Source organism: Lepeophtheirus salmonis, chromosome 4 (genome assembly GCF_016086655.4).
Source record: "Lepeophtheirus salmonis chromosome 4, UVic_Lsal_1.4, whole genome shotgun sequence".
NCBI lineage: Eukaryota > Metazoa > Arthropoda > Copepoda > Siphonostomatoida > Caligidae > Lepeophtheirus > Lepeophtheirus salmonis.
This window is the reverse complement of record NC_052134.2, coordinates 10226893-10254131: the sequence shown is the minus strand read 5'-3', so window position 1 is coordinate 10254131 and position 27239 is coordinate 10226893. Positions and strand designations below refer to the sequence as shown.

Here is a 27239-nt window from a genome sequence, read left to right as displayed (position 1 = left end):
CTAGAACAACAATAATATTATGTCAAAATTTTCAAAAAGTCCAACGGCCCTGCCCCTCCCCCAAAAAATAATTTTCGGAAGCCCTGGTGACGTCACCATTACATAATTTGCCCCCTCCCCCACTTACAAATATATTCTACCGCCGGTGATGTACTCCAAAATTAACTACTTCATAAAAATGACCATTCTCCCACACTAAAAGTTTAAACCAAATAGCGAAACACGACCGTTGGCCTGAGAAAATAGTATGGTCAGTATTTATTACATTTTTTCGCTAGATGTCGCTTTTCCTATGAATTCATTCATTTATTTATACTGAAAACGATAACAGGTGTTTCTGTTTATAATTATCTTATATGTATTATATCATATTCTAGTCTCTATATAGTTACGTACGTATTTAGTTAAGTATATTACTTTTAAATTATAAATAAATTATGTCATTTGACAAGAATAATCTTTTGGAGTCTTTGGATCTTTTAATCTGTAAGGTTTGCAACCTGTCCTCCAAGGGGGCAGACGATCTTTTTGATAATGCGAAGACGCATTTTGAAGAGAACGAAAAAGCTTCATCGAACTCAATCTCTTCCAATAATTTAAATTGCATGCATTGTAAGGCTATATTCCTGATTGTCGGCGACTTAGTCAAACATTCTCGGTTCCATGTTTAGGAGGAGTATGATGAATTTTAGAATTGAACTAATCTAAAAAATAGAACCCATTTAAACTAATGTTCTAGTAGGTATCATCCGGCAGTGCGAAGCACAGCCATACAGTACTTGTAGGGGTCAATTGACTAGCAGAGTTATTCTCTAAAATTACTCTTGATATGGTTTAAAGCTCATCCACTCCTTTAAAGGACAAGTTGCAGAGCTGTAAAAGTCGAACATTCTAGGAGTACTCCCATATATTCATCTTATCACCTCACATAATTTGTAACTCAAATAACTAAACTATAGTTAATAGTTATTTATTAATACTAGAATTATAATCTATTCAGTATTGTACTTTCTACATTTATGGTAAAAATCTAGCTATTTTTATTTATACACGAATAAATTCTCGTTTATAGCTAGAGTTGTTATTGTAGAAATAATAGCTAAATAATGTAAAAAAAGTAAATTTCGAGCAAAACAATTTTCACCTGTTTATTGTTTTCGTGGTCGTTTCACTACTTGGTTTAAAGCTTTATCCCACCCTCACCCAACCTCGTTGCAGTAGTACTGTGTGTATATTGTAATAGAATATTCCTCCTCTACTTTTAAATTCGTTACAGGAGTCCCGATATGGAGGGATGATCATTTCGCAGAGAGCAAAGAGAAGGCGGGAGCGATATTTATAGGACTAGTGAATTAAGACTCTTGGTAACACCAGATGCATGCTATACATGAGTTTATACATGCATTTATATGTATATTAAGCAAAGTAATAAATTGGACATTCCTTGGTGGATTTTTGTTGAAGGTTGTTTTTATGTTGACGCACCAAATATTCAGTCAAAGTATGCATTTGAAACTCCTTGGTCTTTATGATAATTAATTACTTCAACATAACTGAATTTCAGTATATAAATCAATCTAATAGTCAAGTTAGTTCATTTTTAGCAATTTATATGTTAAATGTACTTTAATGATTACTTTTTTACCACTTAAGACACAGTTGATTTTTCATTATACATATGTGGAGCGTCAACACAAAAGCAAGCTAGAAGGATTTTTCTCAAAATTGAGTGCGGATTACATTTGTATTCTTTGGCGAATTATTGTCAATTTCTATGAACAAATTATTTTTATTGACCCTCGAAAATTACACTTGGATTGGAGGGGCCACAGATGATAGTCACAAAAAAGAATGAAAATTGACATATTTTATTTGAAGGACCATATCAGGGCTAATGTTATGCTCGCTTAAGACAATACAACTTTTCATTTGCTGTTAAAAATGAGGTAGTGTTTAGATTGGCTCTTGTCAGCGAATCAGTGAATCCATTGACTCTAGAAGATGTATATAACAAAGTTATTAAGTATTTCATCTTGATCATCATTATGGCGAACATTAATCAATAGCGAATTTCTTAAGGTTAAGTAAATAATGTTGAGCTCTCTTTTGTTGTTTATCTTGTTGAAGCAAATTCTACGTCCGCCCTTATTCTGAATGGGATGAGAAAGGATCAATTAAAGGAGTGGACTGCAGACTGCAAGATAAGATTGTAGAAAATTGTTCTCGTCATTTCTAGTTGGAGGATGCAAATGTTTTACAGCAAAAGAAAATTCTCAAGTAAACGCGGGCATGAGGTGTTCTATTGAAACGGAGTCTTCCTTTCAAGATTTAAGGATCGACTGACGAGTTTTGACCATCTATCATGTTTTTAGGAATAATAATTTCCTTGCCAGTAAGTACTTAGAGAAAAACGAGAGTGCTCCTCTTTTTCTCCAAAGAAAAGAGGGAGCTATTCATTCCATCGCCACATAGAGTATTCTGGATATACTATGGACATTGGACCTTAATGAGAAGGGACTCGGGGATTCCGAAGACGAGGGAAAAATACTTTTCTGTTATGAGTTCCTTGTATTGTCTGTTCTAAGTAGTGATTCAGACCTTCGAAAATAATTCCGAAAGTCCTTTGACTCCCAAACCTCTCCAAAGGATGAGGATGAGTCCTGGTTCATTGATGTCGTTCCCATGCAACACAGCTTTTTGTTTTGAATCTATTTTTATGAGCCGGGAGATGAGGAAGGAATGCTGGAAGCAGTTTCTTCTTCTGTTGTTGGTCGACTTATCTCCTCCCCTCCAAGAGTCTCTTTTCAAGTCATAGCTTTGTTTGTCTTCCTTTCATGGAATTTTATTTGGAGGATATCTTTAAGAATGGATATTAATTTTCCTCTTTTTCTTTCTCCGCTAGGTTAATAGAAATACAAGGTTATGCCATAACGTGTGTACAACTGATATTTGACTTCCATCACGCTTTTTAATATTGACGTCATAGTGTATGAGTGGTTGCGTATTTTGTCAAAAATCTGTATTTCTTGACAAGCAGTAGGTAAGATACATCAAATAGAAAATTCTACCAATAGTGACGTCATAGACTTTGAGAGGTTTTGTGTTTTGTTAAAATCTGTCTCTCTTGCCCAGCAGGCGGTACAATACATCAAATTGAAAATTCTTGCATGTATGATTACATGATGGTCTAGCCTTGAATTTCTATTAACCATGTTCCTCCAGAATTGTTTAAATGTGCACTCAAACTTCGTGTATTATGTCTTAAATCCAATTATTTAAAATATATTAAGTAATTAGGCTTCCTCCAGACATTGGTCGTTTAACTCAATTAGAGCGACTGCATTTTATAAAAAACAAACTTGTAAAGCCTTTGAGTCACAACAATTCCAAAGAATGAGATGAAGCGTAGAAGTTAAATTATAGCCCGTTCTCACAAGGCAAGACATCGACAGAAATCAGTCGCGACCTTGGTGTTTCCAGAAGATTGTTTACCAAACCTTGCAGAGGGGGGGGGGCTGCTAAGGCTCCTGAGAGTATTACACTACGTGGAGGCTGTCAAAAATGGCATTGAGGAGAAAAAGGGGAAGGGCACGATCAATAGAAACTCATGCGAGTTTGACATGGACTGAAGCAACATGAGAAGGCTTGTTCGTGAGGACCTTGACTTTAAGAGTTACAAGAGGACACCAAGACAAGCCCTGAATAAAAAGAAACCTTAAGTGGTTATCTTCCACATAAGTGATACACTCTTTTCCCTTGATGAGATGCAGTCAACAGAGACAAGCTTTTACCTTGACTCAGCATTTGGGGATTTCCCTGCACGCACACTTTGGGAAGGAAAGAAAATTTGATATTTGACGAAATGTTTTTTGAATTACCTTTTTTTTAAAAAGACATTTGATATTTTTTATTAAGAAAAAAAAATGTTGTTAATTTATAAATTGTGACAAAATACAAATTTGACAACATATTTTAGGAAGAAACCCGTTGTCTTTTCAACTGATTTGACAACAGATTTTTCATCAAGGGAGGAGGGTGTAGCATCCCCCTATGTGTCTATGCGCAGTATGTGTCTGGGTGGAAACAAAATTAAGCATATAATACTTATTCGAATTAAAACTAAAAATATGCATCTAAATTTGGACAACCTAGCGTTCAATGGTGCCAAATGTAATCATATTAAAAAAAAGTAAAATAGAATTTTTTCTGAATACTCGAATTTAAAACTAAAAACAACCAGTTGCTAGAAAAATTATATTTTTTGAGCCAACCCTTCATAGTTTGCCATATAAAGGGGTGTACGGTAACTTTGTATAAAACATATTCATATAAGGACATTTTGTATAAAACATTTTCCTATTTGGACATTGTATATCACAACAATTTCGTATAAAACCATTTCGTATGAGTTTATGAAGAAACGACGCATACACTTTATGAATTGTCATTGTATACCCCGAATGATGGGGATGTTTTCGGGTACTGCCGATACTTTAGTAACTACTAAGAACCCTCATAAACCCCGAATGTTGGGGGTGTTTTCAAGTACCACTGGCTCCCAAAATGGGATGCAACCCTCCGCCAATACTTGAGACCCTCACAACACCCAAATTGTACCCTGAATTATTGTCGGGTTGGCCACAATAGGGGGTTGTATCCAGTAAAGTATATTACCCTATAAAGGATTAATTCATTTTGACTATGAAATTGAATCTCTTGGAAATTAAATAAAAGAGCCACTATTATATTTACATAATATCAAGCTTGAACTGGTTCATACTTTTACCGTTCATCTATTCATTTCTTTAAAAAATCGTTCATGCGCTCATTTGTTAATTTCTGTAAATAAAATCTTTCATTATATATTTTTTTCCCTGATTTTGCAGGGTTTTTTTTGTTTTTTTTTAGTCCTGACCAAAAAACATTGTATAAAAAGTAAAAATTCCTTAATTTTGGGAGGAAGAGCTGCGGCCCTCCAGCCTACGAGACGAACCAGATAACTAGGAAATAGAGTTATATATTTTTGCTAGAGAGTGAGGTTCAAGTCCTTTTATTTGTGTGTCCCATTTTAACATGTAACAGTTGACTATTTTCCTTAAAATTCATGAAAAAGGGTTTTTATTGTTAACCAAATTGGTTTTTTAGGCCCCGAAATTACCGACATCAAAAATGCTGACAACACGTGAAAATTCTCTATAGACAAACATTTGGTGTTTTTGAAAGCTTAAACACAAAAATTTCAAAATGATTGCAACATAACATGTCCTGAAAAACAACTTTTATATGTATAAAAGTATTATTTAATAGTGTCATCATTTGTCTTAATTCATGCGTATTGAATTTAATTCTTTAAAACGAAAATTATTTTTCACACTTGGAGCAATAATGAGCTACGTTGACCGACATGAGTTTGAGTGTCATATTATATGATATGGCTGGGGCGTCCGTAGGGGGGGGGTGTAAAATGGTTGTAGCTCCGCTAATACAATTTTTTTTTTAAAAACAACATTTATTCACTTTTCATTGAATCACTTTTCTAAAAAAAAACCCAACCCTAATTAAGGTATTTTACTAGAATTTTTTGTAAATAGTGGTCGATTTTTGAAATTTTCTTCCAAAAAATTTAATTTCTTGTGAATAGCTTTGGATTTTGGAGCTTTTATTCCAAAAAATTAAATTTTTTAGTAAATTTTTTTGGATTTTTGAATTTTTTTTCAAAAAAATTTAATTTTTTGTGAATAACTTTGGTTTTTATTTTTTTTTTCAAAATATTAAATTTATAGATATACATATAATCCTGTATATATGTACTCCAAGATTGAAATAAAAAAGAGTTATGAACAATTTTTTTATTATTTTAACAAGTATATTAAAATTAATACTATGTCAGGACCCCATGCAAAGCTCAGTATTATAAATTATAGCCTATAATATACGAACAAGATGAATGTCTGTCAACTTGTTCTTCAGCTTAGAACAACGCAGTAAAAATAAATAACAGCATTTGGGGCTACAAAGGATCTTTGTCTGCTATAATATATTTGTTACTGGACATTTCTTCGATCATACTATTATAAAGTAAAGGCTTCTTCTTTATGTTATATATATATATCAAACACAGTTCTTAATATAGCTTCTTTTAGTGCTTTGTGTCATACTCCAAGAATTTGAAAGACGTATTGAATGCAAATTAAAAGTACAAAATGTACTTTGATATATTAAAGACGTTTGACATTTTATTGATTGCTAACAGAAGCAATTCTACTTCTTCAAAAGATTTTAATAACCACTCTCTACTATTTAAATATAAAAAAATTATAATATTGGTTTGTCGTCTTCTTTGTTCCATTGTGAGCTGACTATCTCCTTTGGTATTATTATTTAAGAACATTTCACATTACATACAAGTTGTATGTTACAACTTAGAAGAAGGAAAAGGAGGTGCAGAGAGTGTGTGAGTGAGACAAGGAAGGAGGCGGAGCAAGGTGGAGACTGCAGGAGAGGAATGAGGATTGTCTGTAAAGGAGCGCGCTTTTAACTAGACTACGTAGCCAGATATTAAAAACGAAGAGGAAAAATAAATTCAATAAGCTCCCTCCCTGCTCGAATCTAGCTGTAGTAGTATATTTTCATATAGAAAAGGAAACGTCGTTCAACTCCTGGTACTGTGTGTACTGTGCGCGCGCGTCTCTTCCTTTTTTTAAACTGACGTCAACTTCTTTCTTCTTCTGTGTGTGTCTCAGTCGTCAGTAGTAGTTAGTTGTTGGGTATAGTTGGGCTGCCTTTTTTCACTCTCTCCCTCTGTTTCTACTTCAACATTTCCATTCCTTCTCCTGGCTAGTAAATTCATTCTCCATCATCCCAAATGACCACAACCAGTGGAACCGCGTCGAGTTCGGCTGTCAGGGCCCTTGCCCTTGAATACAAATCTCTCGAAGAAGATCCGCTAGAGGGTATAAGACCTAAATTACCTGACGAAAATAACTTGTTCGAATGGGAAGTGGCTCTTTTCGGACCTCCAGATACGCTTTATCAAGGAGGATATTTTAAGGTGATGATGAACAAAGGAACATCTGGCGATTGATTCAGGGGATCCCAAAAACTGAAAACAATTCTTCATTATTGTTATTGACAAAGGAAGGAAGGAAGGAAGGAAGGAGGCGAAGAAAGTCATTGAAAGAGTGTGTAACGAGGCGTTGTTGCTCCTGTTTTTCCTTCTTACTTACAAGAACTCCACTCATTAGACCTCTCAGTCTTGAGCTGCTCATTTGTAATCCTTGAGTCAAGAAACAAAGCAACTGCAATCATATATTTGTGTTTTGAGCAGGGCTTCCAGTGAACTTTTCAACTAAATCCCAGACGTAGTAGCTATTCTTTATATAAATAACACCCAAAATCCAATAAAATCCCCCAAGGCTACAAGAATATTCATATAATGAGTTATTTTCTTAGCTTTATTCAAGAATTATATAGCAACTGCCTCACTCTCCCTCAGTTACAATTCTAAGCAGTCTAGAACACCGAAAATTACGTTTCTTTTTAAATTCTTATTTCATCAAATTTCACTTCAATTTTCTTCTTTTTTTTCTACATATGTACATATTTATCAAGTATTTAAACTCTCGATGATAAATTTTATATATTACATGAATCGATTTAGCAAGATCTACAAATGTTTTATACTTAAATGTCTTAAACGTGTGGCGGCAATGTGGCCATAGCCTCACTATAGTTCAAACATTTTAAGCCATACATGTTTGAAAAAGTTCCAAATGTGTATGTAATATAAATTGCGAGACTGCATTATATTATATATATTATATTTTGTTATAAAATAACATATTTATGGTTCTTTATTAGCTTATTATTTACGTAAAACCTAAGATTCAATTTTTTGTCTGAACTAAACCCCAAGATGATACTGTAAAACCTAATATCTGAGGTAAATCCCAAGGACTGGCAGCCCTGTTCTTGAGCAGAGAAGTAAACTAACGTTCTCAATTCTTTTAACCTTATCATTTGACGTGATGAATTCCTATCTTAGAAGTGGCATTGACGTTCATTACGAAAAGTTACTATTAAGATCCATCTCTCAATATAAAGTCCAATGTTTTTCCGCATGAGTGTACTGCATGGAAGGAGGTTCCCGCCTTTATTTAATGTCATTTCATCTGAGAGCTGTAATTTAAATGTTCGTCAGTTGCACTGTAATAATGTTCAAACAGTCATTTGGCCCTCAATGCGTATTGCCTACATAGAGTAATATGTCAAATGAAGTAAAGTTATCTTAGGATTTAAAAGGTCTAACTCACTCTTCTTCCATCCAATGAGTATTGATTTTTTTCTAATTAGCAAAATGTTATATTTATTCCTGACTGCTGTATTTCAAATTCCCTTTGTTTGGATGGGCTTGTGAACAATTTGAAGTAATTCACTTACAAAGCTTTCATCCCCTTAAAAATGACTCCCATGCTGTATTCATCCCACCAAAGACATTCCTAACCACACCATGAAAATCACTCAGGGAGGTAGTTGTGCTCCACTTTTAAACCCCTTAATGTTTTTTAGTGTTTAATAACAAAACGATATTTATATTATATTATTTTCCTTCAATTCTTGTTAGGTTTGACTTTATTTCTTAGTTATATGATTATGATACATTTATAAAAGTATAAAGTAATTCTCTTGTTGAAGGTCTCATATCCTTTTCTAATTGCATCTAATATTTCAAGTATATAAACTGTACTGTCCTTGAATTTGAATTCCATTGAGAAGAGGGATTCTCTCTCAGGGGCGCATTAGCATAGTTGAACATTATTTATATATACCGATAATAATACCTTACCCTTCTTTCAAACTCTTTATCAATTATCTAAATTTACTTTTAAGCAATTCACAGTTAGGTTCTCTTTTTTTTTTTTTTTTTTTTGCTTCTTGTTGGTTTTTTTTATATTTATTTGCTCTCTACGTATTCCTCTCTTCTTGAATTTGCATTCAAGGTTGTCTCTGTTTTTATATTCTTAATAGTAACGGGGCTATAAGAGAGTCTTTGTTGTTAATCATTACATTATGATTCACTGAAGTTGATGTTAGATTTTCAAGAATGATTTGATACAAAAGACGAGAATATGCTTCATTGAATCATACTAATACAACAATATATTTTAATGATATGGTCTAGTGGTATAATTGGTTTGCCAATATATATTTGAAATTATATATGTATGTATGTAATTCTCTAAAATATCACTCCACACTCGACTACCTTATTTAAAGGCGTTAAATCATGTTAATAAGGAATAAGAATTGTTTTTGGAAAATAATTATATTTAAAAACATTTTAATTCATAATCGATCATTTGTCGTCAATCATCACTTGATGATAACAAATTATTATTATTGTTAATTTAACCATAATGTGTTTTCTTTTTCAGGCTCTCGTCAAATTTCCTTCCGATTATCCATATTCTCCTCCCACGGTTCGTTTCATCTCTAAAGTCTGGCATCCTAACGTATATGAAGTAAGACATACACAATTTAATATTTTTGGATTGTTTGCTAATATCTCCGATGTCGACGAATTATATTACATAAAGTTTACAAGTTTTTATTTGGTTATGAAGGTGTTGTTGAGACCTTAAGGTCATTGTTATATTTCTTACCTTTTTGGATGCTATTATACCTTCTTTTCTTTTGGTTGCATTTCTTATATGTACATATTATTATTTCATGTTAGCGAGGTAGAAAGAAAAATGAACCGTTAACCCTTTCAAACTAGTTTTTAGAGCTTGCATTCACATTATGTATTCTTCCGTAAGCCGCATTTAAGTGTATTTCCCTTGTAGAATTTGCATCATTGTGTATGTTTGCATTTTCTAGTTTTCTCAATCAATTTTCAGAAATGAAAGGGTTAGTAATTTTTGACTTGTGAGTGAAATGAAAAACTTCAAGTTCAACTTTACTCGTTTTGAATCTAAAAATAGTTGCCTATGTTTCTAATATAACGCAATAACCATTTTGCTACAAAGCTATATATCGTCAGCACTTTTGATGTCGGTCATTTTGATGGCCTAGACAACCGAGTTTCGAGTTTTCCGAGGGAAATAGTCAACCATTGGATGTTAAATGGACTTTAAAGGACTTGCATCTTACTGTCTATCAAAAATATATCCCTCTAATGCCTAGTTTTAGTATATATCTAACCCTAATGTATTAACAATATGTTATAAAATCTTATTTCCATATTGTAGATACAAATTAACAATGGAAAGAATAAGTTTAATGATTCTATTTTACTCGTACCTATTCGATGAAATAAACTAAAAAAAAATGTACAAATCCAGCCATTTTTTTTGGAAATTTAGTACATATTATATTAGCATTACATTGATTTAATTTATAATTGGCGTCAAGGAGTATTCCATGCAAATTTTATGTCTTTTTCTTTTCTTCAAGCCATTCAACGAAGTTAATCAAGATTTATCGGAATATGTCCATTTTAAATTTTGAAAATATTAGCTTTGACCCCTTCGAAATGGCGTCTCCTTCTATTATGATGCAATTTATGACGACAGTTGAAAATGCTCTGATCTGTATATGTTGTGTACGAGTTGCGATTTCTGTATAAGTTACAACTTCTACGTTTTACTACACTTTATTCAACTACAACATTGATCATTTGAATTCCCAATTATTAATTGATGTTATCATTAATTTATTTCCATCTATGTAAATGGTGCATTTATTAATGATACAACTGTGGTTATTTGAACTTAATGTATGGTGTCCCACAGAGTACGTATCAATTAGTCATTTTCAGTGAACAAATCTAAAATTATCCTCATCACAAACACTACTCTTCATCTCTTTTTGGGTTGCAACTTTTAAATTGACATATTATATACATTTAGATACACATTTTTAACGGTGTGTTTTATTTTTTTGTGATGTACGTTCGTTTAAGTAGGTAATATTTTGTCAATTAGTTTTCTTTTATAATTTTATGTACCTTTTCAAAGAATTTTTTTAATATTTTTGATAAGTACTTAGAATGCTCTTAAATCCATATTCTAATTATTTGACAAATATTTAAATGTAAAATATACATTGTGACAGACATCATATTATAAAATTCTTTAATAATTAGTTTAAAGCTTTTTAATTGATGTATGATTACTATATATATTTTTTTAAACAAGATAGACACATCTCTCTATCAAGACAGGATTGTTGTATTTACATGAAAAAAAGTAGAGGGTGGCAATGTGTCTTGTCCGTCTCTGTAATTGATTTTACCTATATAATTATTTTGAACTACCAGGTGATCCATTGAAATCTGAACTGTTACTAATTCAATAGTTAATGAAGGTTGAGTAATTTGAAATTAATTCATATTTCGTTTTATTAAATCATAAACAATTAGTTACAAAAAAAAACTGAGCTCTCTAGTTTACGTACAAGTCGAGAAAATGACACTTAACGTGGTCCACTCATTTCCATTCGCATACTCCAAGCAGCTAGGCGTCTTCAAGGCAACCACCTACGCCATCAGCAAGTCCAAAACGTTGGAAAGAAAGAAAGTTTCTGTCAAAAAGGCCAAACTAGATCCGTATGAGTTAAAGAAACAGCCCAGACCAATCCCCTCTAGTCCATGAGGGGCTGTGCAAGAAATATTGGAGGTTCACACCAAACTGTCTAGAGAGCTATAAAAAAAGCGGGTAGAAAGAGCCTTGTGAGGGTGAAGAGCCACTTTTGACATCAACAATGAAAGAAACCCATCTCCTCCGTTACAAGACTCTCTCTTTTTTTTTTTCACTTTTGGTCCCCTTAAGATGCCAACCCTCTCAACTACATCTTTTGGGTGCATGTTGAGGGAAGGCCTGCCGTGTCTGTCATCCAAACACCGAGGCTCTCAAAGACACTGTCAGCTAGTACTGGGACGCTATGACAGAGGACTGACTACATCTGCAGCGGGTATCGGGCCTTCCGCTGCCGTCTGGAATCCATTGTTGCCGCTGAGAGTGGATACATTAATGATTAAGAGAGCTCAAACACGCATCTAGTTATAGTATTAATTTTGTTGAAATTCTATTTTTAATTAATAAATTATATCTTGTTGAAGTTTAAAATTCAAAGTTTAATGGACCACTCGGTAGAACATGTTTTTTCCTCCTCTGCTTTAATTTTAATATTGACATTTATAGTTCGATTTATATTACGCACAAATCTGGTGCGTTAACATGAAATAAATTTTGAACAAAAATCAAAAAGGAAAAATTTCGCTTTATTTTTTACAAAATATAATACATGTAGCCCAAAAATTTTATTGACATATTATTTATATTATAGCCTTTGTATTCAAGTTTGAGATACCTAAGAATGTTCACTATAGTTTAAATTGATTGTGACGATACATTTTTGCGACTTTAAGTAGTGCAATTTATAGTACTTCCAAAAGCAGTGGCGTAATCAATGTTTTAATTGGGGGGGGGGAGGAATATATCCTGGGGTACAAAGGATTTATCAGAATAGTTTGACCATAGTAATTCGTCGAAGAATACAAATATATCTAGTTCAGACTCCATTTTGAAAAAAAAATTACTTGGATTTTGTGTTAACGGGCCACATATTGTGTTATTTATATAGTGGACATATTTTTATTTTTTTCTTCTCTCATTTAAATGAAAAAAATGAATTATAGTACTTAGCGCTCTTTTTCATTTTATAATATGTACCTCGCTTTTGAAAGGAAAGGAAACTCTTAGCATAATGAATTGTTGATATAAGTTATAATAATGATTTGTTACGTACGGTGAAGGTTATTGAATGTCATTATGAAACCTTGTGAGGGAAAGAACCCCCTTAAAGAGTAATTATAACATTTTTGGATTCTTCATAAACATAGTACATTCAATATTATCTACCATTACATCATCAAGTCTTACTGGGTGTGACGTTGAAATCTGATAAATTCTTAGTTTTTTAACTTTAAATAGATATGTTTTCGTAGCCACTAAACATGTATAAAAACATTTGGAGACCCGCTGTATGGTTTCCTCAATCTTTGATGTAGCCTCCCTAGTGTCCACGATTGGTTCAAAGCTCCGCCTGAAGGCTTTACACGCCATGTATTCCTATGATATATCGACCCAGTCGCAAAATTCATTTTCTGTTAATATTTGAAAATAATTTTTTTTTAAATTGTTCTCTCAATTTTTTTTTTTTTTTAAGAAGAATTTTATTCTTCTAATTTTTGGATTTTTACATTTAAAAAATCAAAAACCAAGCCCCTCCCCCAAAAAAAAAACTGTGTATCCATAGGGTTGGCGTCAAGATTTGTGCAACTTAGTCAGTGTGGGCAAGAGCAGTGTCTTCTTGCAGGGCCAATTTATCATTTGGGAAGATAGCCCAAATCGACGGGAGGAAGTGAGTCTCCAAATTTGATTTTCTGCATGAAGAAGTGGTCGGATCTTGTTATGTTCAGATCCCATTTTCTTGATAAATACAAAAAATAAATGAAATTTTCAACGAGTCCAACTTTATTTATGTCTCTAAAACCTCTAAATTTGCTAATAACATAGTGTTCAGATTTTAACCTCGCCCCGGTAGTTGTAACGCTCGAAATGTTTACATTCGATCTTTCTCTTGCCGCCTTTTATTGTTGTATTATAAGATAGATTGTCTTATGTAATAATATTTTACTTTATAGAAATATTACATACTTCTACATTTTCTAAATTCACAGAATAAGCCAAGTTATAAACGTTTTGTTTTGATTTGGCATTTTTAACTTTAAAAGAATTTTTTTAAAGTTGTGCGTATTTTAACATACATACTACTAATTTAGTACATATATGCCTCCTTTAAGCATTGATGCAATCAATGATTAATACAGTTGGATAAATAATCATTATTTTAATAAACTTATACATGTACAACATTTTTATTAGCCAATGTCAAGAAGATATTTTGTTTGAAGAAAATATGTTTCATGTACAAAAAGTTGGCATTCACTTTCTATCTTTACAAATTTTTATTATATTTTAAAAGATTACAAAATATACAATGTGAGAAGGCAATTATCGCATTACTTCAATTATTCTGTTTGGATAACCAAAGTATTTTGCTTTTCAATTTTTTATTCACGTAGAAACTTTATTTGGATCTTTTAGTAAATCTCATTTAATAATAATGCACTGAGATTTTTTGATTTTTTTTTGTGCGTATATGTGTGTTTATTAGAGATGATTACTTACTAATTTGTGAATCATTGTCACTTATAGAACGGAGATCTATGTATTTCAATACTTCATCCGCCCGTAGATGATCCTCAAAGTGGCGAACTTCCTTGTGAGAGGTGGAATCCTACTCAAAATGTCAGGTATGTAATCTTGTTATTTGATGTGTTACTAAGATATGTTCAATATATGATTTTTACCCTCTGTCTTTTAGAACTATATTGCTATCCGTCGTGAGTTTACTTAATGAACCCAATACCTATAGTCCGGCCAATGTAGACGCTTCAGTAATGTTTCGAAGGTGGAAAGAGTCCAAAGGGAAGGACAAAGAATACGAAAATATCATTAGGTACATATTACATGCATAATGGACTCGTGAAATTCCCCACAGTTTGCTATTTTATATCATACCCCAGAAGCAATACATTTGCAATAGAGTATGAGTGTTGTTTACTTACTAGGCTTGTTCAAAAAGTAAGGTTACTTTTTATATTTCACAAGCAACGTATACAATTAGGTATGGTAAATTTTTTTATGTTAGTTCATTCGAAAAATAATATATATTTATTGTTTAAAGCTGTATAAAATGTTATGTTTGTTTGTGAGAGACATACATAATGGTTAGAAGTATTTTGTGTGTTCGGTGATTTTTGTTATTCGTCCTTTCATAGGTCCATTTAGACCATTGGGCTTTGGTTTTGATATCATAACCATATACCCAAGATTCGTCACCATTTTTTATCCTTTTGAGCAAATCAGGATCATCATTGGCGTCTGTCAACCGCTCATTAGCGATGCTCATGCGACGATTCTTTTTGACAAAACTAAGCAGTTTTGGAACTTACTTCTCTGACACTCATCTCATGGTCAAAACATTAGAAAAAATTTCATGGCAAGAGCCTACCGATATTTCAAAATCCTCAGTTAATCTGATAGTCATTCGACTATTTTCAAAAACAATTTTGATCACTGCTTCAACGTTTTATTTGTTGTTGACGTGCTTCATTTGCATCTTCCCGGTCATCTTGGAAGAGTTAGTACCACTTGTAAACATTTGGTATTGTTTACTCAGAACAATTTCACTGTATGCCACTGTCAATGTGTTTTGAAACACTTAATTTCATTTTTTAGACAAAATTTCATGCAAATTCTTTGATCAATGTTTTTCAATAGCAAAAAATTGCCGAACACACAAAACACTTCTCTTTGAATGTACTAACATAAAAAAATCAAATCGTTAACCACGAAATTTGAAGAGACACCTTATTGTTTGAACACACCTCATATATTTGTTTTTAAATATAGGGACAGAGAGTAGAGCCAAATTGTGACAAAATAATACAACTCCCTGAATGATAATTATCGATATCACATAGAAGATACACTTTTTGCTCCGTAGTGTAACTTTAGGGGAAATAACTTTATTAATATTTTTTACAGGTTAGAATAATGTTTCATAATTTATTTATGTAAAATAAGGGTTAATGATTTATTTTAACATTTGACGAAGTAAATAAATTTTGTGTCCTTTCAAACTTGTAAATAGTTGTGCTACTGTAAGATGACATCGTAGGAAAATAAATTTGGCATAGCTTATTTTCTTTTCTGAACTAGCAGTAATCGAAATTCTAAAAACTTAGGGGGGAAACCCACCCTAGTATACAAGCTCAATATTAAATTCCAGTCAGATCATTTTAGGCTACCTGTTTTGTATATGATGATAACCGGGGGAGGGGAGGAAATCTATGCACTTGCAGCCCTGTCATAAGGTAATCAACCCCCAAAGGAAGATCCCCTAGTCATTTCCAGAATTCGGAGTTCCCTCTTTGGGGGGGGGGTATAAATCTGGTAAGGGGACGGATTTTAGGGCCTCCCTATGTCAACAATTAGTAGACATAAGTCTACTGTATTAATGTCATATTTTATGAAAAGCGTAGCTATAGATTAGTCAATAGTCCCTCCCCCATCCCCTCCATCCCTTTTACGTAGTATTTCGAGTTTCGGCTATCAACAGAACAGAAAGATGATGAGGAACCGGAAATAACACATGTTTTAGAAGTGGGGAGATTGAGTGTGATCAGATACTTATTGGTAAAGTTTTGAGGTATGTTTCTAAAATAGCAGGGTAGAACGGAAATGTATAGGTTCATTAGATAAAAATTGTGATTTATAACCATATTCAAAATATTAAATATAGGTTTACTTTTAATTAAAATTGCCCAATTATGTAAGCTTCTGTGAGTAGTTAGAAAAAGTTATCAGAAAAGAAGTAAGGGCCCAAATTTGAAAGTATTTGAATTGCTTTATCTAAAGTCTCAAAATCAAACATATACCTAAATGATGAATAACTCAAGTAGGTGTACTTCTGCATCCTTCTTTTGGAGGCATAGCATGACCTCTTGGAGGTCCCATAAAATTCTTAGCCTTAGTCTACCCAAAACTTAACTGTTACAAGTGCATAATATTACATTTGATAAAAATACTGATTGCTCTCAAACATTTTCAAACAAAATATGTGAATTATTTTCCATAATTTTCTGTTAAAAGTACTTAACTTTCTAAACCAAGTATTAGTACTCTTACTTTATAAATACTTAAATATTAAATTATAGAACTTAAGTTTAAGTGCCATGTATGTACTTGACAATATGTATATACATATATATATATATATATGTTTTGTACAAGTTACAACTCTTATTAATAAATTGTACTTATTGCCGTGTGGAGAAAATTGAGGGTGGGAGATTGCCCGGGAGAAAATTGCTAATAAGGAGAATTGTCCGTATTTTGTTCAAACTTCATGATGAATCATAACATTCGCATAAAATTCGCTTAATATTATTTATAACAACTTAGGTAACATATTTGATTGTTCCATCTCCCAAGGCAATAACTTCAAGTAATATTATTTCAATACAAATGCCTTGCAATTTTTTAAATTCAATTCAGTCTTCTATTAAATGGATCAAGAGGAATGGTAAGGAGGGGAGAATAAATAGCTTAGGGTCTCCTGAAATATGGCTGAATATCCTCCACCCTCGGATTGGACAGGTTGTGGTATTACTAAAAACCATCGCCAATTCATCCTATAACCCAAAGAACCTCTCTAATACTAAAAAATAGTTCAAATCCCTTGGATTACGCAGGGTATTTGGGGGTACCCCTTGATCCTTAAAAACCACCGCCAATCAATCCAATACATCCAAGGAACCCTTTAATACCAAAAAATAGTTTAAGCCCTCGGATTGTAATTGAAATCCACATTTTTTTCTGTGTTTTTACACCATTTAACTATTCTTTTTTTGTCTTATGGATGCTACGTTACATGCAAATTACATTATTTTTATGTCAATAGTCAATTGGTTTTTCTTGAATTTTGTTATAAGTACTCTAAATTTTAAATTACTTTTGTGTTTTTCTTTTTGTTAATATTAGACTATTAAACTGATTTCTGTTGGAAATAATTTATCTAATCCTGTGAGTAAATGGTAAATAAAATAAAAATTTAATAATTATAATTTTGTTTGAACAAATATCTATATTTTATGAATTTATAATGTGTTATTATTCATCATAAAGTTGAAACAAAAAGTTTTCTCCACTGGCAATTTTCTCCAGGGACTTCTTCCACAAGCAATTCTCCCTAGGACAGGTTTGCTAGTAACACTTATTGCACTTTCTTCGTTTTAAAATGTCTTATTTAATTACAACATTGATAATTCTAATACCCAATTATTACTCAATGCTATTATTTGATTTTAATCTATTAAAACTACATGGTTATTATTATGCATTTATGAGTAATATAATTGTGGGCATTTTAAAGTTAACAATGGACTGCAGAATATTTATATTTTAGTAATTTTCATGGAAATGAATCATAAAGTACATCCGTAATATATATAAACTATCCATGGAATATTCAACTATTGCATTATCCGTATCCCAAGTAATGCAAACTCTTCATTTGCAATTAGACATCTCATTTTTTGGTTGTAACTTGTACTATTTGCTTATATAATTTACAACTTGTACACGATATATTTATAGAAAAGGCGCATTTTCAGTAAAGATTAAATGAAATTTTTTTAAAGTAACAACATTTCTTCCCTCCCCCCACACGTTTTTATCGTCAAATTTTCCGTTTCTGACTTTGACGGACCTGATAAGTTTATGTGGTGTCATATAAGTTTTTAGGACTGGACCGGACTAAAGTCTTCCGTCCATAATAAAGACAGACACAACACTAGCCCTGATGTTCACCATTTTCTTATTATATATATATACTTAAACTAATTTTCAATGATATAGGAAACAAGTTCAAGCTTCGCGAGCGGAAGCGGAGAAGGACGGAGTAGTTGTTCCAACAACTATGGAAGAGTACTGTTTGAAACCAAAACCTCGGCCCTCTAATCCTGATAATGTTGATATAGACGATTTATATGACGATGAGGACTGCTATATAGACGACGATGACGAGTACGAAGATTATGACGAAGATGGTAGCGACGAAGAGGATGAGGCCGGCTCAGATGATAGTGGAAATGCAGAGTCTTAATATTTGCTAAAGATATAATTTTTCTAAATAATTATCAAATTCAAGCCTGTATATAATATGTATATATATATACATACCAGACGAAACTAGCTAGAAGTTGTATGTTGTATATTATATATATGTACATTTGTGTACAATTCTATTTCGATTCATCCTCATTCATCAACCACCAACACCCCAACACGAACAAGACCCTTCTTGAAAATCCATGGATTCATATATGAGTACTAGTAGGATTGCGAAGGAGAAAATAGATTTGACAATGTAAAGTAAAAACATTAAAAAAAGCAGGAGCAAATATTTAGAAGCAATTACATCAAATACTTTACTGTTATTTAGATAAACCATTTGTAATTTGTTTTACTCTGATTTTTTAAATGGGGGAATTTAGTCACAGAGTCCAATCATTCACGTATAAACTCTTCTATTAGCCAAAATTGTGTTATATTTATTTTTCTCTCTTTATTATATTATTATTTCTCACTTCCCAATTTGCTTCAAACTGTACCTATGTAGAGATATTCAGTTACTCCTCTTTAAAATAAATATAAACTAAATATCCTTTCATATACCTATTGTAAGAAGTGAAATATATATTTAAAAAAATAGTAAAATTTTTGTTGCCTTATAGTTGTGTGTAGTTTCATCTATTCATATTCATATCCATCAACCATGAGGGATAAATAAAGATATTACTTAACAGGGGCACCTGCAGGGGTTGGGCTGTAACCACAATTTAATGAATTTTTGTTTTTTACTAGAATTTCTTTTGGTCAGAACGAAAAAAAAGTTATGCAGAAATTGGGAAATAATTTCATTTTTGGCACTATTTCCCAACAAATTTAATTTTCTGTCAACAACTATGGATTATTGAGATTCTCTTGCAAAAAAAAATTAATTTTTGTTTAAATAACTAGATTTTTTTAAACAAATCTCCAAAAAATTTAATTTTCTGTCAATAGCTATGGATTTTTGATTTTTTTTTACTAAAAATTGAATTTTTTCTAAATTTAATTTCTGAAATTTTTTTGTATAAAATTTAATTTTCTGTCAATAGCTGTGGATTTTTGAATTTTTTTTTGTATAAAATGAAAATTTGAAATTTTTTTCTATAAAAAAAATAATTTTTGAAATTTTGTTCCTAAGTATTTAATTTTCTGTGAATAGCAAAGATAAAATTCTAACTTTTATCTAAAAAATTTCATATTTGAAATTTTTTGTGAGTAGCTTTGGATTTTTTTAATTTAAAAAAAATCAAAAATCCAAGCACCTTCCCCCCTCCAAAAAAATATAATCCTGCGGACGCCCCTGCTTAAATTACACTTGTACTTCGTTTCATGTCGTCGAATGAGGAGTATAACTTGAATCATTAATTATTATCATTTTATATTATATCATTTTACTTTATTATTTTGGGGCAATTATCTCAATATTATTTTCATTATTCAATATACATATTATCATTTGTAAAGAATTAGTTAAAAAACTATAGACATACACACATGTCCACGCTCATATATAAATAATTATTATTATAATATATCGTAATTATAACATACATATTAGTTAATAAATCTGTCTCATATTTTTTTTCTATCTTTGATTGTTATTCAAATGATGTAGTAATTATTCAATGCCTATCATATTGTAACTTTTGAAAGCTTTAAAATATAGTTCCCCCCTCCAATCTACCAAACTGTTCAAGGCATGGTCTGCTCTGTTATAAGAGACTTTATGCTTGCTAATAAAAAGTGAACTCAAGAAAACCCTCAACCCTATAGACCTTATATTATAATTATGGATTTGATATTAGCTCTATGAAAGTATTCAAGGATTTGGACCTGTGAGCAAAGACTTGATCTCAGTACAAGAAAAGACCCGCCATCAGATTTCAACTAGAGAAGGGAGTGATAAGGAAAACGACTTATTTTTGAATCCAAATATTAGTACCACAATATTTGATCATATATCTCAAGAACAATAAGAGATAGAAACTTGAAGTTACATTTTTTTATTAATTATATAATTAAGTTATAAATTATTCGATATAATTCCCATTAGCTGCCTCAACAGCCTCCAATCAGATTCTAAAGACAGACAAAATCCACTTGATATAGTTTGTTTGTTCCTTAATTTTACTTCTAAACAAACATTGAAAAAGTTAATCCAGAATTTTCTTCATTAAAACTCGATAGAAATTTCAGACTTGTAACTCCACTCCTTAATCTCCATGCTTGTTCGGATTTTGATTTCGTACACAGTATATATGCTAATTTATTCATTTTTTTGTATTTGTATATAGTGATATTTTAAGACTGTTTCGGAAATATGACCAATTTTTCATTTCAAGCGCTCATTTAAAAACATATGTACAAGAAGATTAAGCAATAACATATTGTGTTTTATCCTTTACGTATTTCGTTTTGTTTGTATTTCTGTCTTTTTTGTCTGCTATAATTTGAAAATATATATGAATGGCTAATAAAGACCAAGAAAAAAAAATGACACGATGCTTACATTGTATAACTATTGAATTTAATTTAATATATAATTAATTAGCAATAAGTGTCAGAAAAGAAGAAAAAAATAAGATCACAAATTCGTCAAAAATAGTTATAGTTGTCTCTTAGCACTTCCTCAATGACATATTAAGTTTTCCAATGTAAAGGCCCTTCCCTTTAGGTAATTTATAAAAGTCTAAGGCCCTGTCAATGCTAAAAATCCATCCATTGTCCAAAAGAATCTCTTTAGGATGAATAGTATCTTAGTATACCGGGGCAACCGGTATTATTTACCCATTTTGACACACAAAGTATTAAACTCCATGGCGGAATCCTGTGTGAATTAGGAAATTAGTTTGTTTACTATCAATTGAAACTTAAAGAGCATGTTTTCGTCAATTTATCCGCCCTCAAAATTGATAGTGAGCTCCAGCCGGTGGTGGAAGCTGCTACAAGCACTGGAGCTCAGAGAGACCCAGACTTTTTAACGGATATCTTTTGGGGTGAAGGTACTGTGTGGCATCTCCTACAGGCCTTAGACTCTACGTGCGCCTAGGGGTGTGAGGTCTGAGCTCTGTGGTACCCAGAAGTCATTTGCCCAGAAATGCATGTCGCCCTGGAGCCACTCTTGAGTTTTCCTTGCTGTGTGGCAGGTGCTCCATCTTGTTGAAACACAGAGGGAGAATCGCCAACGATGTATTGGATCTGTGGGAGAACTTTGGTGTCCAGAATTTTGATATACACATTAGCCTGTACCCTAAAGGGAACTACAACGTGATTAATGTTCTTTCCGTTGGATGCAACCAGGTCTAACATAATCACTGAAGCAGAGAGTCTGGTGGAGGGGACATATCGCTGATCTTCTGCTACCTCGCCAAATCCCACTACTCCACAATTCTGCCTGTTGAAGAATCTGGAGAGTGTTTGAGGTCTTCCCCGACCTATAACTGCGTATAGAGGATAATAAAAGCTAAGTGAGTTTGCACAATATTACTCCCCCGGCGTCTTGGATCGGTTCTTAGCTGGGACTAATATATTTATTCTAATTAATTTTATAAGTCTCAGTCGTAGTACAGGTTTCCAAATCAGTCTCCCAACCACCTTCAGTCTTTTTTGTTATTAATTATTATATCGATATGATCTTTTTTTTTTTCATTTAATGGTCCTAAGGAACGATGGATCGTGCCTTTAGGTCCTAGGTATCTTTTTTATTCTCTTCACTCTCTCCTTGCGCGAGAGTGGGAGCGCGCTCGCCATTTCAGAAGAGTGATAAAATCACTCGAATTTTTGCTGAGAGCTATCTCGAGCTCATGCTCTTCTGAATCGTCCATCTTGTCCGCTTTACAGTTTGTTCCTCAAGAATTACTTGGTTTTTTTTTGGGTGTCCACCTCATTGTCCCCCTTCCCTCGAAAAAGAAATTTATTGAAGATTTGCATTTGACGCATCGAGGCGTGATAAGAATGAAGTCTACTGCTCGAAGTGTGATTTGGTGGCCCAACTTGGATATTGAATATATTGAAGATTTCGTATTGGCATGTCGCGGATGCCAGGAGAGTCCTCCTGTGCGGCATCACAATTAACTCCCTTCTCGCCAGCGAATGAATGGGAGAAAGTCCACGTGGATCATTGGATGAAGTTGTTTTTGCTTCGGCACAGCTCGCCTGTGGTACAACACCTGCAAAATTGTTGTTCGCACCCTGAATCTGCACACGGCTGGATGTTTACCTGCCTTCTTTTTCTCCTTCCCTTTTTTCTTCACAACGATAGGAAAAAGTCGAAATGAAAATGGCCGTTTGGTGTAGGTAGTACACAGTTCGCCACCCTAAAGGGATTGATGGGACCATAGAAAGACAGATTGGAAGCGTTATGTGGTCAGTTCGAATCCCGCAATGCCTAGTAAAAGGCCACATTAATCAATGTTGTCCTTGCGTGAGAAATTGAGTTGGGATGGTGTTATGTATTATCGCCTTTTATTTACTTTCAGTATTAATGACGTATAATTAGTTTTTAAAAACAATCTATTCCTGTACTTTTTATCAAGAAGAGTTAAACATTTAAATACCTATTTATTTATTAGCAATCTATGTACGTTCTTCTAACTAAGTAATCCCTTATAAATGTAGTTCAGTTTTATGATTTTACCGGCAATCTAGTTAATCTAATTAAAACACGTATTTGGATTATTATAAGATATTGCAAGTAATGAATTGTTGTCACACTTGAACTTCCCTCAAATCACACTGTGTGGGAACCATTACCCTATTCATAGAAATGAATAATGTCTCATTTGCACATGGCAATGTGAATTCTATCAATTTAATAATTGTTATTCATAAATATTTGTCAACTTATCAAATATTTAATAGTTAAAATATTGCATGAATCATTTTCTGGATTTTTTCTTAAATATGATTTTAGATCTTTAACTTTTATTTATCTTCATTTTTTGGGTTAAATGATATAAACAAATTTTATGAAATTAATTGCAATTATAAGTAGTTGTTAAATCCAAATAATCTTATATGAGCGAAAAAGGAGCGCCGCTCATTTTTAATTGCGCAGGAGCGCACTTATTGCTTTTAAAAAAGAGCAGGAGCGAGAGTGTGTTCACAAAATTACCCACTGAGTAGGAACGGGAGCGCTCTCAAGATTTATATTCTGGATTTTTTTATCTTATTTTTCTTCTCGTAGTCGATGTGGACTCATTCCCAGGTGTCCACAGGAGCAAAAGGGATAAATTGAGAAGGAGGAGAGGATGCATTGGTCTGTGGCAGATGGTACAGGGGTTGACATAATTGAGGATGTCAAAATCGATGTTGGGCCACCATAAATTACAATGAGCGATGGTCTTCATTTTAAAAGTACCACGGTGTTTATGGTGCTGTCCTTCCAGGAATTTCTTTCGAAGAGCGGAAGGGATTACCGTGCGAATTCCACAGAAAAGGAGAATCTATTTTATAGAAAATAAATGTTGCTTGCTTTGGAACACTTTCGCTCTGATCTCAGCACATTTTCCAGATTTGGCAGCTTTTATAACTGAAGAGAGTTCGTCATCTTGTTAAGTAGAACTCAGTAGGTCAGGGAGATGAGTATTTGCCGGTGAGATGACATTGCACATGGAAGCAGTCGTGGATCTTCACGGGAAGGAGGATTATCGATCAGACCGTGAGAAAATGCATCAGCTTGTGATAGAGAGGAGCCCTCAACATAGAGAATCTTATAGTTAAAGGAGGCCAACTTAATGGCAAACTGAGTCAGTCTTGCGCAAATAACGGCTGCAAGTTCTTTATCAGTGTTAAGTATGAACTAAAGCGGTTTATGATAAGTTTTAATAAGGAACTCGCGACCTAACAGGTAGTGGTCAAACTTAGATAGTCCATATATGATAGAAGTAGCTTCTCTGTAGATTTGTGAGTAATTTGGCTCGGCTTTAGTAAGCTTACGAGAGGCAAATTTTACCCCAGTTCATTTAAATTATCCATTTGGGATATTAGTGCACCTAGACCCAGTGGAGAAGCGTCTGTAGAGAGAATAAGAGACAGAGAGGGATCATAATGAGTTCGACATGGCGCTTCGGCGATAGTTTTCTTGATTGAAGAGAAGTTCTAAATTTCTTCATCATGCCATTTTAATTCAGTGTTTAACTTGGACAGCTCGGAATGTGGAGATACCAAAGAGGAGAGATTTTTACAAAAATGGTCATACAAGATTACAATAGCTAAGAAGGACTTGACTTCTGAAGGAGAAGTTGGAGTAGGGAATTCAAGGAGTGGACGAGTCTAGCGTACGACCGTGCTATGATACTTTGAACCCTAAGTATGTGTGTTTGAGAATGGTAAAAATACTTTTTTTTCCATTAAGGCGTGCTCCAGCTTTGCGAATACGTTGATACACGAGCTTAAGAGTTACTAGGTGTTCGTCCACAGATTCAGAGTAAATAAGTAGGTAGACTATGTAAACTTTTACATAAGGGATCCCTCCAGGAGCTTCTTCTGTGTAGCCTGGACAATAGCAGGAGCAGCTGCCAGTCTGTAAGTTAAGACATTATATCACAAAGACCTAGCAAAGTGTTGATTGTCAGTTGTTCTCTGGATCGAGGTTGCAGCTCATATTCCACATAGCAATGGCGGAAATCGGGCATTGAGAAGATACGGGGCACCATTAGGACTAGCAAACAGTTTCTCAGAGCGAGGGAGGGGATAAAGTTGTTTATTTATAACAGGAGATAGAGTCTGTATAAAATCTCATATTGCACCAGCACGGTAAAAATGGGTGAATCCCATTCAGATGAACTAGCTTTTTCCAAAGTACAACGGTCAATCATATTATTCAACTCTTGGATAACTTTCTCACGGAAAGCGAGAGAGACAGATCGAGCCCTAATGTATCGAGGAGTAGTATTTTCTTTGATGTGCACAGAAAGTTTAGGGAGAGCCGAGATGTGCGAGAAATCATCCTTCAAGATTAACGAAAATTAGCTCTTAACTGATTCAAGATATTTTCCTTGGAGAGAAACATAATTACAGAGGAAGCTCGGAGACTGAAAAGAAACCAAGGCAAGGTCGAGGCATGCTTGCGAGCCAAGAATCTCTTGATGCACGTCTTTGCTCAGGAATTCCATTAGTATCGTCTTCGATCCTTTCAGAGAGACAGGGATTGATACAGCGACATAGGATTTGACTTTGCCAACACCAAATACAGTAATGAGTCAAGTAGGGCTAATAATTTGAGAAGGGATGCACATATATTTCAGGAGAATATGCATTTTTGCACCAAAGTCAAGGAGAAAGGTAATATGCTTTTTGTTAATCAGGAGGGAAGCAAACGCTCTTTGAGAAGAGTTATCTTTAGAATATAGCGAGGAGTCACAGTTAATGACGTTGCGAACTCCTGACTTGCAATATGAAGCAAAGTGATCAATTAGTAAACACTTGGAGCAAATTTTCTCAACAGCAGTGTAGATTATTTTCTGGAAGATATGAGTAGTAGCACAGAACTTGCATACTTTTTTTTTTTTTTGGATGGATGAGGCCTACAAGCACGACCACCAGACGAGGTGTACTTTTTGATACGCCGGATGCCCTTCGAATCGTTATATTCCGAAAAAGACAGGTTTATCTGAAACCATTACCAGGAATGTACCTCTGCAGACTCGAGGGCACGTCCAAGTTTGATTATCTCATCCAATTATATATTTTTCTTCTCGAAAGCTGTCCGGCGCAGTTTCGAAGATGTAGTATTCTTGAAAATTGTTCCTACAATTACTTCATCTTCGTAGGACTTATCACGTGAGGAACACAGTATTTTACAAAAATGTTCCTAGCCTCGTAGACGCTTGAGATAATCATCTATCGGTTCACAAACCTCTTGCTTCGTTTCGGTCAGACAAAACCTTTCATAGGGTAAGGATTCAACAGGAAAAAGGCTTCTTGCATCACAAGGAGTAGGGCAAAGTAGCTGTTCTCATTCTCCAAAGGCTGAATAGTGAGGGTTTTATGCCAACGTTGAACGGGAGGGCCGGCACAGTTTAGAAGCAACGCCTTCTTTCGATCTGGAAGAAGTTCGCCGCAGAGATAGATATGTTTTGAATTCGTCACTCAAGGACGACCAGTGATGGTCTCTACGAGGGACAGTCATGTCGAAAGAAGGAGGTTGAGAGACACCTAAGAGATTTGTTCCTGTCTGAGCATCTGTGGTGGGGAGAAGGGGAGTAGAAGATTCTGTAGCGAAGTCGTAGGTGTTTGGATCACATCTACAGGACTCTATGTTGTAGTGGATAAGAGACACGAGCTCAAGCTTACGTAGCTGGAGCTCTTCAGTAGATCCCCAAGTTCCAATTGGGAACACTCAATTTGCAGCTGGGCAGCAGTGATTTCAGGGAGAAGTTTAAACATCCTTGTTAGCCACGATGTTATGGATTACAACTACAGTATGCAAGT

General features: G+C 33.6%; 1 protein-coding gene and 2 long non-coding RNA genes across 3 annotated transcripts; 2 read left to right on the top strand and 1 right to left on the bottom strand.

Annotated features, from left to right (window-relative positions):
• Positions 1-6330: 6330 nt before the first annotated feature.
• Positions 6331-20394, top strand: LOC121116565 (ubiquitin-conjugating enzyme E2 R2). The gene is made up of 5 exons (XM_040710829.2): positions 6331-7051; positions 9435-9521; positions 14283-14380; positions 14452-14586; positions 18552-20394. The coding sequence occupies exons 1-5, from the start codon at positions 6866-6868 to the stop codon at positions 18796-18798; spliced, it is 753 nt and encodes a 250-aa protein (XP_040566763.1). The 5' UTR covers positions 6331-6865; the 3' UTR covers positions 18799-20394.
• Positions 16902-17893, top strand: LOC121116566 (uncharacterized). The gene is made up of 2 exons (XR_005863907.2): positions 16902-17728; positions 17820-17893. It is a non-coding gene; the product is annotated as an uncharacterized lncRNA (long non-coding RNA).
• LOC139905121 (uncharacterized) lies at positions 19157-22446 on the bottom strand. Its single transcript, XR_011779615.1, has 2 exons — positions 22114-22446; positions 19157-22056 (listed from the first exon to the last, which is right to left on the bottom strand). It is a non-coding gene; the product is annotated as an uncharacterized lncRNA (long non-coding RNA).
• Positions 22447-27239: the final 4793 nt, after the last annotated feature.

Coding starts and splice junctions, on each gene's coding strand:
- LOC121116565 (XM_040710829.2), top strand. CDS start 6,866: ATGACCACAACCAGTGGAACCGCGTCGAGTTCGGCTGTCAGGGCCCTT. Junction 9,522..14,282: donor GGCATCCTAACGTATATGAA/GTAAGACATACA, acceptor TGTCACTTATAG/AACGGAGATCTATGTATTTC. Junction 14,587..18,551: donor GAATACGAAAATATCATTAG/GTACATATTACA, acceptor TCAATGATATAG/GAAACAAGTTCAAGCTTCGC.